Here is a 14,829-nt window from a genome sequence, read left to right on the forward strand (position 1 = left end):
AGAGATACTTTGGTTCTGGGCCTTGGGTCGGTTGGCGATGATAACCATTCGTTCACTAGGGGGACAGCTCGGGGCGGAAGCTACCTAGCACTCCTAGGCTCTAGCCTCTAGCAGTACCTACTACCTAGGTACCCTCCGAGCCTCGTACCTAGCTCGCCAGGTAGTAAAGTACCCGCGGTACCCTTAGCTTGCACCTTAAAGCGCACCAACTCGCCCAGTCGCGTATCGAGACAGCCTGCGAACGAGTGCTCGCGGATTCGTTCTTGTTACACACTGGCATTATTACCTGGTAGATATCACACAGATACGGCGCATGGACACCGAGTACCTCGTGGCATCGTGCAGGCTCCTGCAGTCACGCGAGTTACAATTAATAGCCCACAAGATGCGGCAACGTGTGTCTTCGTAGTCATCTGTCCCGTTCCTGCAGAAGAACTCAAAAACAACATCGCCGCCGCCATGGCCATTGCCACCGACATCCCCATCATCGACTTTACGCAGGCTTCGTCGTCGCCGGATCAGGTGGCCAGAGAGCTGCTCAGAGCGTGCACCGACTGGGGTGAGCGCCCGACATGAGCCCAATGGCCCAATGGCCCATTGGCCCATTAATGCCATGTGGCCAGTGCTGATCTTCTTTCCCACCCACAACAGGCTTCTTCTTCGTCAAAAACCATCCTATACCCCAAGACGCCATTGACAGCATCTTTGACCTGGTAAGTCTTCTTAAGAGAACGTGTTCTCGCGCGGTGTTTCCAACTTGCGTTGTGCCCTGGAGATGCCTCGAGCTTCTCATCATCGACGAAGTAAGACGAGGAACAAAGTCCCGATATAGCACAAGGGCTCTCTCACTCGTCGCCGTCAAGATCTATGTTGCCAGTTATAGATTACCACCACCAACGTTGCGTCGCACTTACAAGCATCGCAGGAGAAAGCGTTCTTTGCTCAACCGCTCTCGGCCAAACTAGAAGCGCCCTACGTTGCCTCGAAGAACGCCGGCTACAAACCCGCCAGTTCGTATGGGTGAGTGTTAACGCGCAAAATGATTTTCTGATCACTTGCTACAGCATTTTGACAAAAGAGAATGCCACGCAGCGCGGATGCCAGATTCACCGATCCTCGTGAGGCGATCAGCATCAACAAGTGGCCCACGACCGAGCACGCCACAGCAGCTCGTCTTCCTCCCGTCCTCTCTGAGGCACGGCAACAGATCTTCTCCTTCCAACAACATGTCCGTCTCTTTACCAAGCAGCTCCTCGAACTCATCGCCTTGGCGCTCGATCTCCCGCGCACGACCTTCGCACGATACCATGACCCGGACACGGAAAACTTTGACAATTTCGAGCTGATGCATTACCCGCCCGTCACGCCCAACGGCTCAGAAACTTCCACCAAGGGGCCGATTCCAGCATTCCGCATCTCCCCCCACACGGACTGGGGCACATTGACGCTTCTCTTCCAAACCACGGTCGGCGGCCTCGAAGTGCGTCCGCCCAAATACACCGCCCCGGAACTGTCTCTGGACACCGAAACCTGGACTCCCGCACCGGCGCTGCCGGACCTGATCCTCGTCAACATCGGAGACATGCTCGAGTTCTGGACGGCAGGCAAGTTGAAGAGCACCTGGCACCGAGTCGTCCCCACGCCCACGGAGGGCGGGCTCGATCGCTACACGTTTGCGTATTTTTTGCATCCGGACAAGGACGCCGTGCTGGTGCCCATGCAAGGTCTGGAGAAGCAAGGTTGGGTGCCGCGATATGCCGGAGCCGGGCGGACCGCCGAGGAACACATCCATGCGCGGATCGAGGGCGTTCATGGGAAACCTAAACCGAAGGCCGAAGACAAGAATTTCAATCTTGGCAAGGGAAAGGGAATGCTGGAGTCCGGCTCTGGTGAAATTGATGCCCGCGCATGAACGGACAGGAGGTGCTTCTTATCTTGCTGGGTTGGTACTCACACATTGCGGGAGGAATCTGCTGCATCGGGACAGATCGCATGGCTCTAAACCGCCGCGTTCCCCTTGCTCGACTACTTGGGTAGAAATCTCGAGGGGGAGGGTAGCGATCCTCCTCAGGATTGGGTCCGCAGAGACACCGTTGCAGAGGTCGGACTTCTTCTGCCGCCTGACTCCGAGGATGCACGTCACGATATCCATGGCGTTCTGACAAGAAGACTTTTACTTCGTTGCGAGGAAAGAAAGCGCACCGCAGTACGTCAACTGGGCCTGAAGACCCTCACTCTGCATATCCTTTTCATGGTTGGCCGACCGGGACTCGAGTTGACTTCTGAGCCCAGAGCCACTGATGGCGGCCATGGGAAGCCTTCGATCGGCAAATAGCATGTGTAAATTTGGAATACTATACGAGGTAGAAAGTAGATTCCTGGTGCTACAAAGGTATCTGAAGCTTGGTTCCAGTGTCCATCCGGTCAAGCCCATTGAATAATACATGTTTCTCCATTCTGACGCTCGCGATATATCCTGACATGGGTTTACAGCGTCATCCATCCAGAACTTGCTTGCATGATTGATTCAGACAGCGAGTCAGAAAAAGGCATCATGAGATGTTCTGCCCTAGCTCTGCGCTTTTCAAAGACGTCAACTTCCTCTGGATAAACCTGGATTAGAGGATTTTCCCGCTGCAGATTTATACCAGAGCATTCGCAAGTCACATGAACCAAGATCCCCGGCAAGTTTCTGGCATGCCTATTGTGTCCGTCCAGAGTGAGGTTCTGTGTCTCTGGACCTATGAACTAGACGCTCTCGTGCTCGCGTGACTTGACTTTCTTCGATTGGCGAGAGGTGCTTGGAGGGCTGGGTTGGCATTCTGGCTAAAAAGGGCGTATTGGGTACCGGTTTGTAAGCATTCCAGAAAGACTGGGGTGAAAGTGGGAGTTGCGGGGAGAGAAATGCTTCCGACACTTCCACGAATTCTTCCATTTGTCTTCCTCTGCGACCATGCGAGGCAGTGTGGCTCGCTACTCGCCGCTCGCCGCTTATCCGCATTCAATGAGGATTAGTGAGGGTGCTTTTCCTGCTGTAGCATGTCCATCTCACTTGCATTCTCTTGCCGTTTCTCACCCCCTCAATTTCCTCAAACCCCGTGAGATGCTGTCCAGGTGGATGTGCGGCCGCTTCGACGTGAAACCCTTGCTTGATTTGGCGTTCTTTCCCGCCTCCATCGCCGCCCCTTGGAAGCATTCGATTTGTTTGGCTTGCCACGACTGCCAACGTTGTTGATTGTTGGAGCGGGCCTGCATTTGTTTGCAGAGTTTGGAGTGCATTTCGCATGACGAGCCGCCCGCTAAGGTGGGTGAGGTGGTTGAGCTTCGGAGAGTGGCCACGGAAGATAGGGAGGAAGAGTGCTGGCGATTTGGGATAGCCAGAGCAGGTCTTTCAACAACTGGAGATGAGGGAGAAGACATTGTCGGCTGAATTGTAGCTCTGGAATGTGCTGGTTGATAATGTGAAGTCGGGTTATGTCAACTGGATATGCTGAAAGAGCCCTGGAGATGGAGGTAATAGGAGTTGATAGATTTTTCTTCACACCTGTGAAGGAATGTGCAAGTGAGTGTAGGCTGTTTCGAAACTTGGATTCTCGACTGGCATCCAATTCGCTTCTATATCAGTGATTGTGGACAACATGGGAGCTGATGGCAAGGGCAGTTGTTGGTAGCGCAGAGTCAAGACCAATCTCAATGGCCGAGCAAAGTCCCTACCTTGTAAATGAGCAAGGGCGTTGAGACACGCCAGGATAAAAGATTCATAGCATGCCAGCGACAGTAGTTCGTCAGGATATCACGCTTTCTCCACGTTTATCCACCCGAGGACATTTAGGCTGTGTTTGGGGTCTGTTTGAGGCATGGGACACCGACCTTGGGCGATCATGTGAAAAGAAGAAAGCCTCAAAACACTTGCGTGGACAGAGGCCAAGGTTGCAATGGACCGACATTCCCTCTTCCAGGGTCTGGCCTTGATGGGAAGGAGACGACGCCGTAAGCGACGTGTTATGCCCGTTACAGCTGTTATTTGAGGTTCGGTCTTACCACCGGGGCTGTTGAGGGTATGTCCTGGGCCTGGGCCATTGGGACGACTCAACGACTTCCACGCGAGTTAAGTCCGAGGGGCGTGACATAATTGTTGGTGAATAGAGCCCTCCTCATATTGGAGGACAGGTATACCCAATGAGGACCTGTGAGATAATATTCGTGGTTGAGGGAATAAACGGGTCTGGTTCCGCCATGCCACGTGAAGCGAGGGAGAAGAGACTGAGAACCCAGTTGCCACCGGACAGCATATTAAAAAACGATGGATAGAAAGTCGTGCGATCGCGTTTCCTTGTAGATATTGAAAGAACTTGATGGCCAGTCGGTCCTATCGAAGGCCGTGTCAGTCTGTTCAAGAGTGCTTTAGGATGAGGCGGGAAGATCTACGGAGTGCGTCCAAGACCAGATGAGCATCCTCTTTCGGTTGCTGCCCAAGAAGGAGCAGAAGGTCCTGAGGGTGTGCATCGTGATAGCAAATGTGATTTTCATGCTGGGGAGTCGAAAAGGAGGGGCTCGAGGCGGCGGTGAATGAGGCTGGGAGCAGCTGGCAGCTGGCAGCTGGCAACCGTTGCTGGTTGCTGGGAGACGGCAACGGGGGCGTTGGAGTGGGTTTCGTGGGTGCGTGGGTGTCTGGTCGAGGGCCACGCAGGAACTAGTGTCAACAGAAGGGGACTGTGCACGCCCCATCTGGCTTCAGGAGACATCTGTGTTATCTTCCATCTCTCTTCAACACCGAGAAAAACCACTCGAACACCACCGAACAATCACTCCAGCAAACAGTACCTAGGTAGTCGTGACACTGCTTTGGGTGAACTCAGATTGGGAAGATGGTGAGTTCTTTCCTCCCATTCGCCCAGTAACTCTCCGCAAAAGACCACGCAGACCAGGGTCGATCAATTACTTGCACCAACAAACAAAGACACGACTCCCATCTCACGAACCTTCTCACTCTGCTTCCTTGCCCCCCTTCCATCTCCAGGTTCACTCACAGTGATTCATCATGGCTAATCCTCAATCCTCTGTCGCGCAGACTTCTACAAACTACAAAGAGGCCTTTTCGCTGTACGACAAGCGTGGCAATGGCCGTGTTGCCCTCGAATCCCTTGGCGACCTCCTGCGTGCCTGCGGCCAAAATCCCACCCTCGCTGAGATCAGAGACCTAGAGAAACAAGTTGGGGGCGACTGTAAGAGAACAGAGGCAACTCATATCACGTACGCGGGCTAACGTTTGCCGCAGTCGATTTTGATTCCTTCAGCAAAGTACTCAACCGACCAGGCGGTTTCCGAGACCCTGGCGAACCAGAAGAATACTGCCGTGGCTTCCAAGTGTTTGACAAGGACATGACTGGCTTCATTGGCGTGGGCCAACTGAGATACATTCTGACCAACCTGGGCGAGAAAATGAGCGACGAAGAGGTGGACGAGCTGCTGAAGGCCGTCGATACCAGCAGTGGGGAGATCAACTACATGGAACTCGTCCGAACGATTCTGGCCAACTAGGCACTCTTCCTTTTACGAGCGAATGGTTTTATGGCAATGGAATCCAGTGCATAGTTTTGGTTGGCGCAATAGTGGTCAGGATACCACCACCATTGTCCTGTTTCGCGGGCACGATACCCGAGAGCATCCTGGCAGAGTTTATTGGTCTAGAGGGTATCTCAGATGCAAATAAACACATGAATCCCACAAAACGCACTTATTTTTGCTCGGCCCACAAAGGAGTCTCTGGCTGCTTCCCCTCGACCATATCCTGAGTGCTGAGTAGTCCACCAGGCAACAAATACACTGGCCTTGGGTCCCCTTCCTGTTGCTCAAAGTGACTTTCGTCGAGATTGTACCCTAGAACCAACTTGCACCTGACGCATCTCAGCAGCGTTCTTTTCTCAAATCCGTCTTCTCTCCGGATCATGACTGGTCTCCGCTCTGGCGCCACGTTCAGAAGCACAGAAGTCGCGGATTCAGACAGTTGCGCCTCCAGAGTCTCCGCTCGAGAAATGTTGACAGGAGGAGCGAGGATTAGGGCGCCATCTTGAACAGGCTCATTGCGGCGAGGAAGTGAGTTCAGGTCATGTGCGGTGGTGAGGACGAGGGTGGTGCATAGGCAGTGGTAGGTGTGGATAGACGACGACGGTGATCTGTCGGCCATTGAGTGCAGACTGGTGGATGAAGATGGGCGATAGAGGAACGGGTGCTTGATAGGATGCGCTGTTTTACTTGGTGAGAGCGCAGCGCTTGCGCGCCTCGATCCTTCATCCCCCGCAAAATTTTCCAGTGGCACCAGTGGATGCATTCTAGGCGGCATTGGCGGCATCTGCACTGCGGGATTATCACTTGTCGCTTAAGCCCTCTAGGCTCTCCAGAGATCTTACCGACGTCACCATTGCCGCCCTTGGATAGTAGCGCATGTCGCTGCAGATGCCTGCATTTGGTATCCGGAGTGTCATTGTCTTTGATTTCTGACCTCGCATGACCTAGAACTGAAGCTCTGTGCCCTGCTAGGGCAGAGTCCAATGCCACCGTTCCTACCGAGAAAGAGGCTGTCCGTGTCGCCGCCAGCCTCCGCTCGGGAAACCCCTGCGAAAAAGGCAAAACTCGCAGATGTTTTGGACGCCGAGTCGAAAAGCACCCCAGGGCTACAGCGGACAAAGACATTCTCCCTCGGAAGTGATGAGTCGGACTCTTCCCTCAGCGATGTGGACAGCGAGCAGTTCGAAAAGGTCCCGTCCAACCTCAAGCAGCCGTCCGCTCTGACACACGACGACGAAAAGGAGGAGGACGATGATGATGAAGACATAGAATGGGAAGATGCTGCGGGCTACGACCACGAGAAGGAGCTCCCAGCCTACAAACCGCAATCGGACGGTCCTATCGAGATAAACTTGCGCAAAGCGGACAATGAAGCCGACAACTGGATAACGCAGGCGGCAAACAAGAGGAAAGGTCCCTCGAAGCGAGAGAAGCAGGTCCGGGTCTGCACTCATCAACTACACGTGCAATTTCTTCTCTGGCACAACTCGGTCCGCAATAGCTGGATCTCTGACAGAGAGGTTCAACAGATCCTTGTCCAACAATTACCTCCTCCAATTAAGAAGGAGGTCGAAAAGTGGAAGAGAGCAAGTGGATTGACGGTTGCAGATACTGAGGCCGGAGGAGGATCTGCAACAGTTAGGGGCAAGCGACCCGGCAAACAGAAAGTGGCAGACCCGCGCAATGAAAGAGATTGGGGTAGGCCTAGCAAGCGCGCTGAGCAGGGCAAGCCCGACATGAGCAATGGTGATCCGATAATCTCTCTTATGAAAGTCCTGGCTGCATACTGGAAGAAGAAATTCGCCATTACTGCACCAGGTCTGCGGAAGCGTGGCTATGGCACCAGGCTGGGGTTGAAACAGATCATCCAGTCTCAGCGCAATGACGAGCACAATCCCGAGGTGCATGGGGAGCGTATCAGAAACATCCAGGAATTCCGCGAGCTGGCGAGGAGGTCTGAGGGTTCGAGGGACGTGGGTGCTCAGTTGTTCACCGCGCTGCTGAGAGGTCTAGGTATCGAGGCCAGGTTAGTGGCGAGCCTACAGCCCAGTGGGTTCGGCTGGACCAAGGCAGAACAAGCCCAGCCCCGGAAGGCCAGCGAAGCGGTCGATGTAGATACGTCCTTCGACGATTCAGGCTCAGAGGATGCCAGGTCAATGTCAGAGATCAACAAAAATCCAGCGCGACGAAAAGGCGGACCACGCAATATGTCTAGAAATAAGTCCGAACTGGAGGACGAAGAAGACTCAGTGGTGGACGTCACCCCTTCGATGCCCAAGAAACGACCTCAGAAATACGACCGCGAGAACCCCTTCCCTATCTACTGGACTGAAGCAGTATCCCCAGTAACCAACAAGATTCTCCCTGTCTCTCCACTCGTCCTTGCGTCTCCCGTCGCCACCACTCCTGAAATCCTGGCAACCTTCGAACCACGCGGCATCAAAGCCGAGAAAACCAAGACCGTGATGGCCTACGTCATTGCGTATTCTCCGGATGGCTCAGCGAAGGACGTAACTGTGCGATACTTGAGGAAAAGGATTTGGCCAGGCAAGACAAAGGGATTTCGGTTTCCGCTTGAGAAGATCCCGGTATACAACAGATATGGCAAGGTCAAGAGATATGAGGATTACGACTGGTTCAAGCGCGTAATGAGTGGCTACACTCGGCCTGACCTGATGAGAACAACGGTCGACGACGTGGAAGATGCAACGGATCTCGTTCCTCAACTTCCGGAGAAGAAGGACAGCGGTGGTCAAGAGATCGATACCTTGCAGTCTCTCAAATCGTCTGCTGATTATGTGCTCGAACGGTTCCTCCGCCGCGAAGAAGCACTTCGACCCGATGCCGAACCCGTCCGTACCTTCATTTCGGGAAAAGGTGAGAACCAAAAGGAGGAGCCCGTGTACCGCCGGTCCGATGTTGAACGTTGCTTGACAGCAGAATCATGGCATAAAGAAGGCCGACGGCCTAGAGCTGGAGAAGCTCCAATGAAACTCGTTCCTGTACGGGCAGTCACATTGACCCGTAAGCGAGAAGCAGAAGAACACGAACGAGTAACTGGGGAGAAACAGATGCAGGGCCTGTACAGCTGGGATCAGACTGAATACATTATCCCTCCGCCCATAGAGAACGGCGTGATCCCGAAGAATGCCTATGGGAACATTGACTGCTTTGTCCCTTCGATGGTCCCCAAAGGCGCGGTTCATATTCCTCTCAGGGGGACTGTCCGGATCTGCAAGAAGCTGCAGATCGACTTCGCCGAGGCAGTCACGGGCTTCGAGTTCGGCAACAAGCGCGCAGTGCCCGTGTGTACCGGCGTGGTCGTCGCGAAGGAGAATGAGCGAGCTGTGAGAGAGGCATGGCATAAATATAATGAGGAGCAGAGGAAGAAAGAGGAAAAGAAAATGGAGTCGATGGTGTTGGAGATGTGGAGGAAATTCGTTGTCGGGTTGAGGATTAGGGAGAGAGTGAGGGACACATACGGTGATCAGAACGCGGCAGATGAACTAGCGATCGGGAGGAGCAAAGAACAGCCGATTATGTTGGAAAGTGACGAGGAGGCTCTCACATCGCACAGACATGAACCTGAACCTCGGGCTACTGAGGACGAGTTTGGCGGAGAAGGCGGGTTTTTACTCGAATCAGACGAAGAGCACCAGGTCGGGAGTGACCTCGAAGTGGTCCACCACGACGAACCGCAACCGCAGTCCATCTCCAAGGGAAAGGAACGAGCGACAGACTATCAGTATCCGACTCCAGCTTCTGTCTCTGCCTCGCCGTTGAAGCCGCCTCTTCGCCGGCAACGGCCTGGAAAGTCTTTCGAGGAAAGGGACCAGGAGCAGGAGAGTTCGGGCTTATCGGCCCCTCCTAGTGATGATGGCAACGTTGATGGGAGTGAAGGTGAAGGATTCGATTACACGTCTGATCTTGAAAGCGGGCGAGACGGTGTCGACGACGCTGATGACGAGGACGACGTGGAAGGAGAAGACGATGATAAGTCGAATGAATCCGACTCGGACAACTACGTGCCCACAAAAGCCACGAAACGCAGCACATCGGCGCGCAGACCTCGGACTACTCAGAGCAGCTCAAACACTGCAACCGCGTCCCAGCCATCTTCACGGAGACGGACGAGAACAAGAACCAGCACTGCAACTGCAACGAGATCTACTGATTTATCCAGTCCAGCTCCGGACGACAGCAATGACAGCGGCAATGCCATGCCAACACGCCGATTGAAGTCAAAGGCCACGGCGCAGTCCAAATCCACATCCACATCCAAGTCCACACCAACATCCGAGGAAACCTCCAAAGTGAACCACCTGCAGTCCAGAGGTCAACCTGGCTCTGGAACTCCAGCCGGAATCAGAACCGGAACCAGGCGACGGTTGAGACGGGACAGTACGAGGGTCACGAGTCCTTACTTCCAGGGCTGAGAGGGCAGTGCAACGAATGAAGCCTTGATGTATGCCAGTGAATTGCAGGGATACTGAATCAATCTACTAGGTAGATAACTCACTACCTTCAACCCAGCGTGTGCCCTTCGCTGCCAAAGAGCATATAAGAAAGACCTTCGACTCTTGAAAATTGTACATCATTGGGGAGGCCCGCTCACCAAACTAGGTACTCGGTGCTAGGTACATGTATGTCTATGAGGGAAGACAAGCTATTGGACCCCTATCGCCTATTTTTCCATTTCAACGAGCGTAACAAGGTACCGTAACGGATATATCGCCAACGGTCTCCCCTTCAGAACGTCGTGGTAAGAAAACAGATGGACAACTTGTGAGATTCAATGCTCAGGCGAAATCTCGAGGCCATCGTCTGCCCCATCGGTCGGGCTGCTCATACACGCCCTGAGGACTCCATGGCATGTCGCCTTTCTCATAGGGCGTGAGAGGGAGGTCGTAGGGCACGCGTAGACCGACCAGAGTTTCGGGCCTGGAAGATTCAGCCACCGCGGCGTCCAAAGTGTGTGAAGGCTGAGGCTGAGGTGTGTCTTTGCCGAACACGGGGATCATCTTGATCTTTTCCGTGGGTTCGCGGTGGACCGCATTGCCGTTTCCGCCGTCTGCAACCTGCTGCTGGTCCGTCTCGCCGGCTTCTTCAGCGTCGAAGTTCTCCGCGAATAACTCTGGCCAGACGAGCACACCGATCTCGTAGCTCTGCACCACGATTTCCTTGTCTTTCGGCCGGAGCGACCCCCAAGCTTGTTGACTTAGGTTCGCACTCGTCAACAGCGCCCACTTCACCTCCGGTCTCGGGTGGGATGTTGTCGGTTTACTTGTGAAACACACGTATGTCTTGATATGTGGCGCCGCCTCGTCTCTTCCTGCCCTTGTCTCCTTCGTCATGCCCTTGGTCCATTGGCACAATGAATTCCGAAGGGAGGCGATTTGTTTCAGGTGAGCAGCGGACTGGGCCTTTGTGTGGATGGACCCGCCAGACGCGTAGCCGTCGAGTGAGGTCGCAACATTTTGGGGTGTCGGGTAGATGATTGAGATGTGCTTGGGTTCCCACTCCCGTGGCGGACTGGATGAGGTAGATTGCAGAGCCGAGTAGAAGACTGGGAAGAATTGATTCAGCCAGCTTTGTGGGAGGGTGGCGATCGAGGAAATTTGGCAAACAATATGGGGAGGCTCTGTGCTTGTCTGCTTGTCCGAGGGGTTGGTCTGCTGTTGATGCAAGAGGATCGATCTCAATGCTCGCAATAGACTCGGGTAGCCCCAGAGTTTTACGTCCACGGCCGCGTTATTCTGTGTGACTGCGGACTCCTTCATTCGCGATGGGACGGAAGCAACAAGGGCACCTCTGACGCTCCTAAAATCGAACTGTGCGAGTTGTTCCCGCAGAGGCTTTGTTTTTGATCCGTATGCGGCGAGATAGGCCAGCAGATCGTGCTTGAACCTCGTCCCAGTTCCTATTTTTCCAGATTTGTTTATCACCTGCTTTACCTCGAGTAGTGGGAGCATAGGGGATAGCCACGCCGCCTGGGTCATGTTTGTCCAGTCCTTCTCCAACATATTCGCGGTGTGGATGACAACCTGCGCCAGGTCGTCGTGAGTGAAGAGAACAAACATCTTGCTATGGTGAGTTCCGAACTGGTCGGGCAAATAAGCAGTTGCGGCTTCAACGTTGGGCCATCTTCGGCAGGCATCGTCGATGCCGATCTTGTTCAGGGAGTCATTCTTCCATGAGCCATGAAGGATCTTCACTTTGACACTGGAGCGAATGTCGGAATCGAAATGCGTCATAAGCCAATCGACATCGAAGCAGTAATTGAAGATCCACGCTTCCTTGATCAATGGGTTTCCCAGAATGTCATATAGTGAGACAGAGTCGACATTCTTTGAAGGTGGGAGGTCACGGATCGTAGTGAGTCTGAAGGGGGACGGGAGGAGCTTCGTTGCAGAAGCTGGCTTGGATTTAGAGTCGGTGAAGGGAACGTCTGAGCCTTCATGTACAGGCTTGGGAGAATGGTTTGGTGACGGCGGAGAACGAGAAGTGGCCTCCCTTTTCACAGCTCCCTTCATCTCATTTTGTGGCTGAGGTGTCGTTGTCCCAGACCTCGAGATCCCCGGCGGTGAGATTGACCTTGAAATTGAACTGAGAAAGGCAGCTCTCTTCGCACGGATGGATGCTGGGTTTGCCAAGTTGCCATCAGGAGATGATCCCTGCGAGGCTGATGGGACATCATGCTGGCCGGAGTCTAGCTTGATTCGTTTTGAAGGTCTTGATGCCATCTGATGAAAGCCTAACAGCTGCCGTCTGAAGGTGTGAGCAGATGCAGACCTCGAACGAGTCTCAGTAAAGATGTGGGAGGGAGTCGAGCAGGAAGTGAGTCGGAGGATCCTGGGCGTGAAGTGAGAGGCGAACATTCATCAAGGCTCCGCAAAATGAATTCCCTCTAACGCAACAACCTCATAGTGTCATATAGTCACCTTGAGGGACCTGTTTTGAGGCTGTTGCACTCGACCACAAGAACATGGAATCCTCTTGAAGGCAGCACTGACGACGTTGAATTCGGATCATCTTCGGCAAAAGTTACCCCTTCTTGGAACTTATGAGGCATAAGGCCGATCAAATTCTCTACTACGAAGCTCCATTGTCTATATAAAAAGAGTCTCTCAATATCTAATAGCAATCCAGACATCATGGCTGCTATACCGCAGATCCTTGGCCTCGGTTATCCATGCTGAAAATCAGCAACGCCATCGTATGACGCACGAACAGCCCCAAGAGTCCACAGCACGTTTGCATGACCAGCAACTCCCTCGTCAACTGGTCTTCTCTCATGGGGCCTCTCCATACCAGCCACAAATTGATGATGGTAAGGTTAGACGTGCTCGAGATGCGGTTCGTCTTGGGCTCTACTGTGACTTGAATCAGGCGTAACTTCTCCAGAAAGAAGAAAATCGCCGTCAGCAGCTTGCTGGGTGGTCTCTCCGGCGGCCATGGCGTCACGCTGGGCTCAAGGAGGCCTGTCCTTGCGTTGAATTTGGGTAGCCGATGTCGGGGGCATGGGATCAAGTGGAATAGTTGCGGAGTGCTGTACAGGAAGTTGACGATTTGTGGAATCAGAAGCAAAAGCAGCGTCTTGCTGAAATGCGCCATGATCGCCACCACCGCGAATGTCATACCCGCAACGTAGCAATACGTGTCGCCGACAAAGACTCTAGCCGGGTATCTGTTGTGGATGTACAAGGCCGTCGACACAGCCAGGAATGGCAGTAAAATGTACAGCGTCATGAGATGGCCGTCCGTGGCGGGATGTGGCCGGGTGGCATAGGCGTGATTCAAGACCGGATTTCCAGGGAACGGGACCAGATAGAGTGCTGAATTGAGCACCAACAACCCCGCAATCACCAGTGACTGTCCGACCTCGATTCCGTTAATGCCTGCGAGGATGTTGATTGAGTTCGGCGCAAATATTGACAGAGCCGACATGTACAGATAGTAGAAGAGCGACAGGTTGATGAGACGAGCTTGGTTTGGCATGTACGGGACGAGAAAGTTGGGGACCACCACGGAAGTGACACCAAAGTCGACATAGTAAACGATGAGCAAGGGGAGTGATGCCACCGCCGGAATGAAGAACTTGTGTCGCCAGCGAAGGTCGAGCAGGTCGTCGCATATGCCGAGAATCGTCGTGGCTTGGAGAGTGTTTAGCGCCGATTGGTACGAAGATAGTTTCGAATGAGGGAACCTGTGCAAGAAGCGCCCCGTTTCGACCTCAACGACAGTAAGCACGACATCCCTGTTTCCAGCACCGGATGTAGCAGCGACAATGTCCTTGTAGAAGGCGAAAGGAATGAACGCCATCAGAGCCAGGATGTAGACCGCCGCAGCAACTGCTCCCATTGCCTCAGGACTAGGATGATTAGCATGTCACCCTGTGCTTCATCTCGAAGGATGCTCACATCTCTTTTGGCATGGTTTTGCTCATGTCTCTCCCCTTCAGTCCCGCCTTGACGAACGCTGGGCCCGACCATCGCACAAAAGCATAAGTCATGGAGAAAGCCAGGGTTGAGAAGGCGACTGACGCCACGAGAGGCGCTCCATCTCCCTGAAACGTGTTTGCGATCACAGCCAGAGAAGCCCCGGCGCTCACAAGCAGCGACCATTTCTCTGAAGGATTGAGTGTGGAAGAAGCCATGGTGTTTGCCGCGGCATGTGAAGTTGGTCTGCAGTGCCAGGTGCTTCTTTATGCTACCTCGAACACATGTAGATGGCGGCCATGGCGGTGGAAAGATCTAGAGGAGAGAACAACCCGACGAAGCCACCGACAGCAGCCTCCTTTCGCAGAACAATGGCAGGGCGCTGGACATCAAGATGGCGAGCTGGTTTGAGTGACAATCTGTCCTCTGATCAGTTCCAACAAAGACCCTCCGGAACAATAATGATCCGCCGTCGCCAGCCTCCCCGAGATTCCGCCAATCAGAAGCAGCTTAAATCCAACATGCCAACCTCGAAAGCTACAATCAACTCCATATTAATTACTCGGTACTGTTCATTTCAATCAGCTCTGCTGCATGCAACACCGTCAGTCGCGCATTGTACAGAGCTTCAAGACGTCTACACGAGCCTAATCACCGAAAAGGAAAGCAATTGGGACGCAATGTCTCAGCATGGCCTAGCCTAGTACGACCTCCATTCGCACCAACTATCTCAGCAATGAAGCATTTACTTCCCCAAGAAGACCGACGACCACGGACCCCTCCACCCTCACCCAGCAGGTTCTCTGCTTGTCTACCCTGTAGC

At 53.6% G+C, this 14,829-nt stretch overlaps 6 protein-coding genes across 6 annotated transcripts; 3 read left to right on the plus strand and 3 right to left on the minus strand.

Annotated features, from left to right (window-relative positions):
* Positions 1–459: 459 nt before the first annotated feature.
* On the plus strand, positions 460–1,912 carry Z520_10700 (uncharacterized protein; the record flags this gene model as incomplete). Its single annotated transcript, XM_016781192.1, has 4 exons — positions 460–559; positions 652–713; positions 926–1,020; positions 1,093–1,912. 4 exons carry the CDS (start codon positions 460–462, stop codon positions 1,910–1,912), a joined length of 1,077 nt encoding a protein of 358 aa, XP_016627645.1.
* Positions 1,913–5,041: 3,129 nt separating this feature from the next.
* Positions 5,042–5,541, plus strand: Z520_10701 (uncharacterized protein; the record flags this gene model as incomplete). The annotated part of the gene is made up of 2 exons (XM_016781193.1): positions 5,042–5,225; positions 5,279–5,541. 2 exons carry the CDS (start codon positions 5,042–5,044, stop codon positions 5,539–5,541), a joined length of 447 nt encoding a protein of 148 aa, XP_016627646.1.
* Positions 5,542–5,737: 196 nt separating this feature from the next.
* On the minus strand, positions 5,738–6,187 carry Z520_10702 (uncharacterized protein; the record flags this gene model as incomplete). Its single annotated transcript, XM_016781194.1, has 1 exon — positions 5,738–6,187. The coding sequence occupies one exon, from the start codon at positions 6,185–6,187 to the stop codon at positions 5,738–5,740; it is 450 nt and encodes a 149-aa protein (XP_016627647.1).
* Positions 6,188–6,551: 364 nt separating this feature from the next.
* Z520_10703 (uncharacterized protein) lies at positions 6,552–10,004 on the plus strand (the record flags this gene model as incomplete). Its single annotated transcript, XM_016781195.1, has 1 exon — positions 6,552–10,004. One exon carries the CDS (start codon positions 6,552–6,554, stop codon positions 10,002–10,004), a length of 3,453 nt encoding a protein of 1,150 aa, XP_016627648.1.
* A 363-nt stretch (positions 10,005–10,367) lies between these two features.
* Z520_10704 (uncharacterized protein) lies at positions 10,368–12,311 on the minus strand (the record flags this gene model as incomplete). The annotated part of the gene is made up of 1 exon (XM_016781196.1): positions 10,368–12,311. The coding sequence occupies one exon, from the start codon at positions 12,309–12,311 to the stop codon at positions 10,368–10,370; it is 1,944 nt and encodes a 647-aa protein (XP_016627649.1).
* A 418-nt stretch (positions 12,312–12,729) lies between these two features.
* Positions 12,730–14,224, minus strand: Z520_10705 (uncharacterized protein; the record flags this gene model as incomplete). Its single annotated transcript, XM_016781197.1, has 2 exons — positions 12,730–13,939; positions 13,989–14,224. The coding sequence occupies 2 exons, from the start codon at positions 14,222–14,224 to the stop codon at positions 12,730–12,732; spliced, it is 1,446 nt and encodes a 481-aa protein (XP_016627650.1).
* Between the last annotated feature and the right edge of the window lie 605 nt (positions 14,225–14,829).

The sequence above is a fragment of the Fonsecaea multimorphosa genome (assembly GCF_000836435.1).
Source record: "Fonsecaea multimorphosa CBS 102226 unplaced genomic scaffold supercont1.32, whole genome shotgun sequence".
NCBI classification, from domain to species: domain Eukaryota; kingdom Fungi; phylum Ascomycota; class Eurotiomycetes; order Chaetothyriales; family Herpotrichiellaceae; genus Fonsecaea; species Fonsecaea multimorphosa.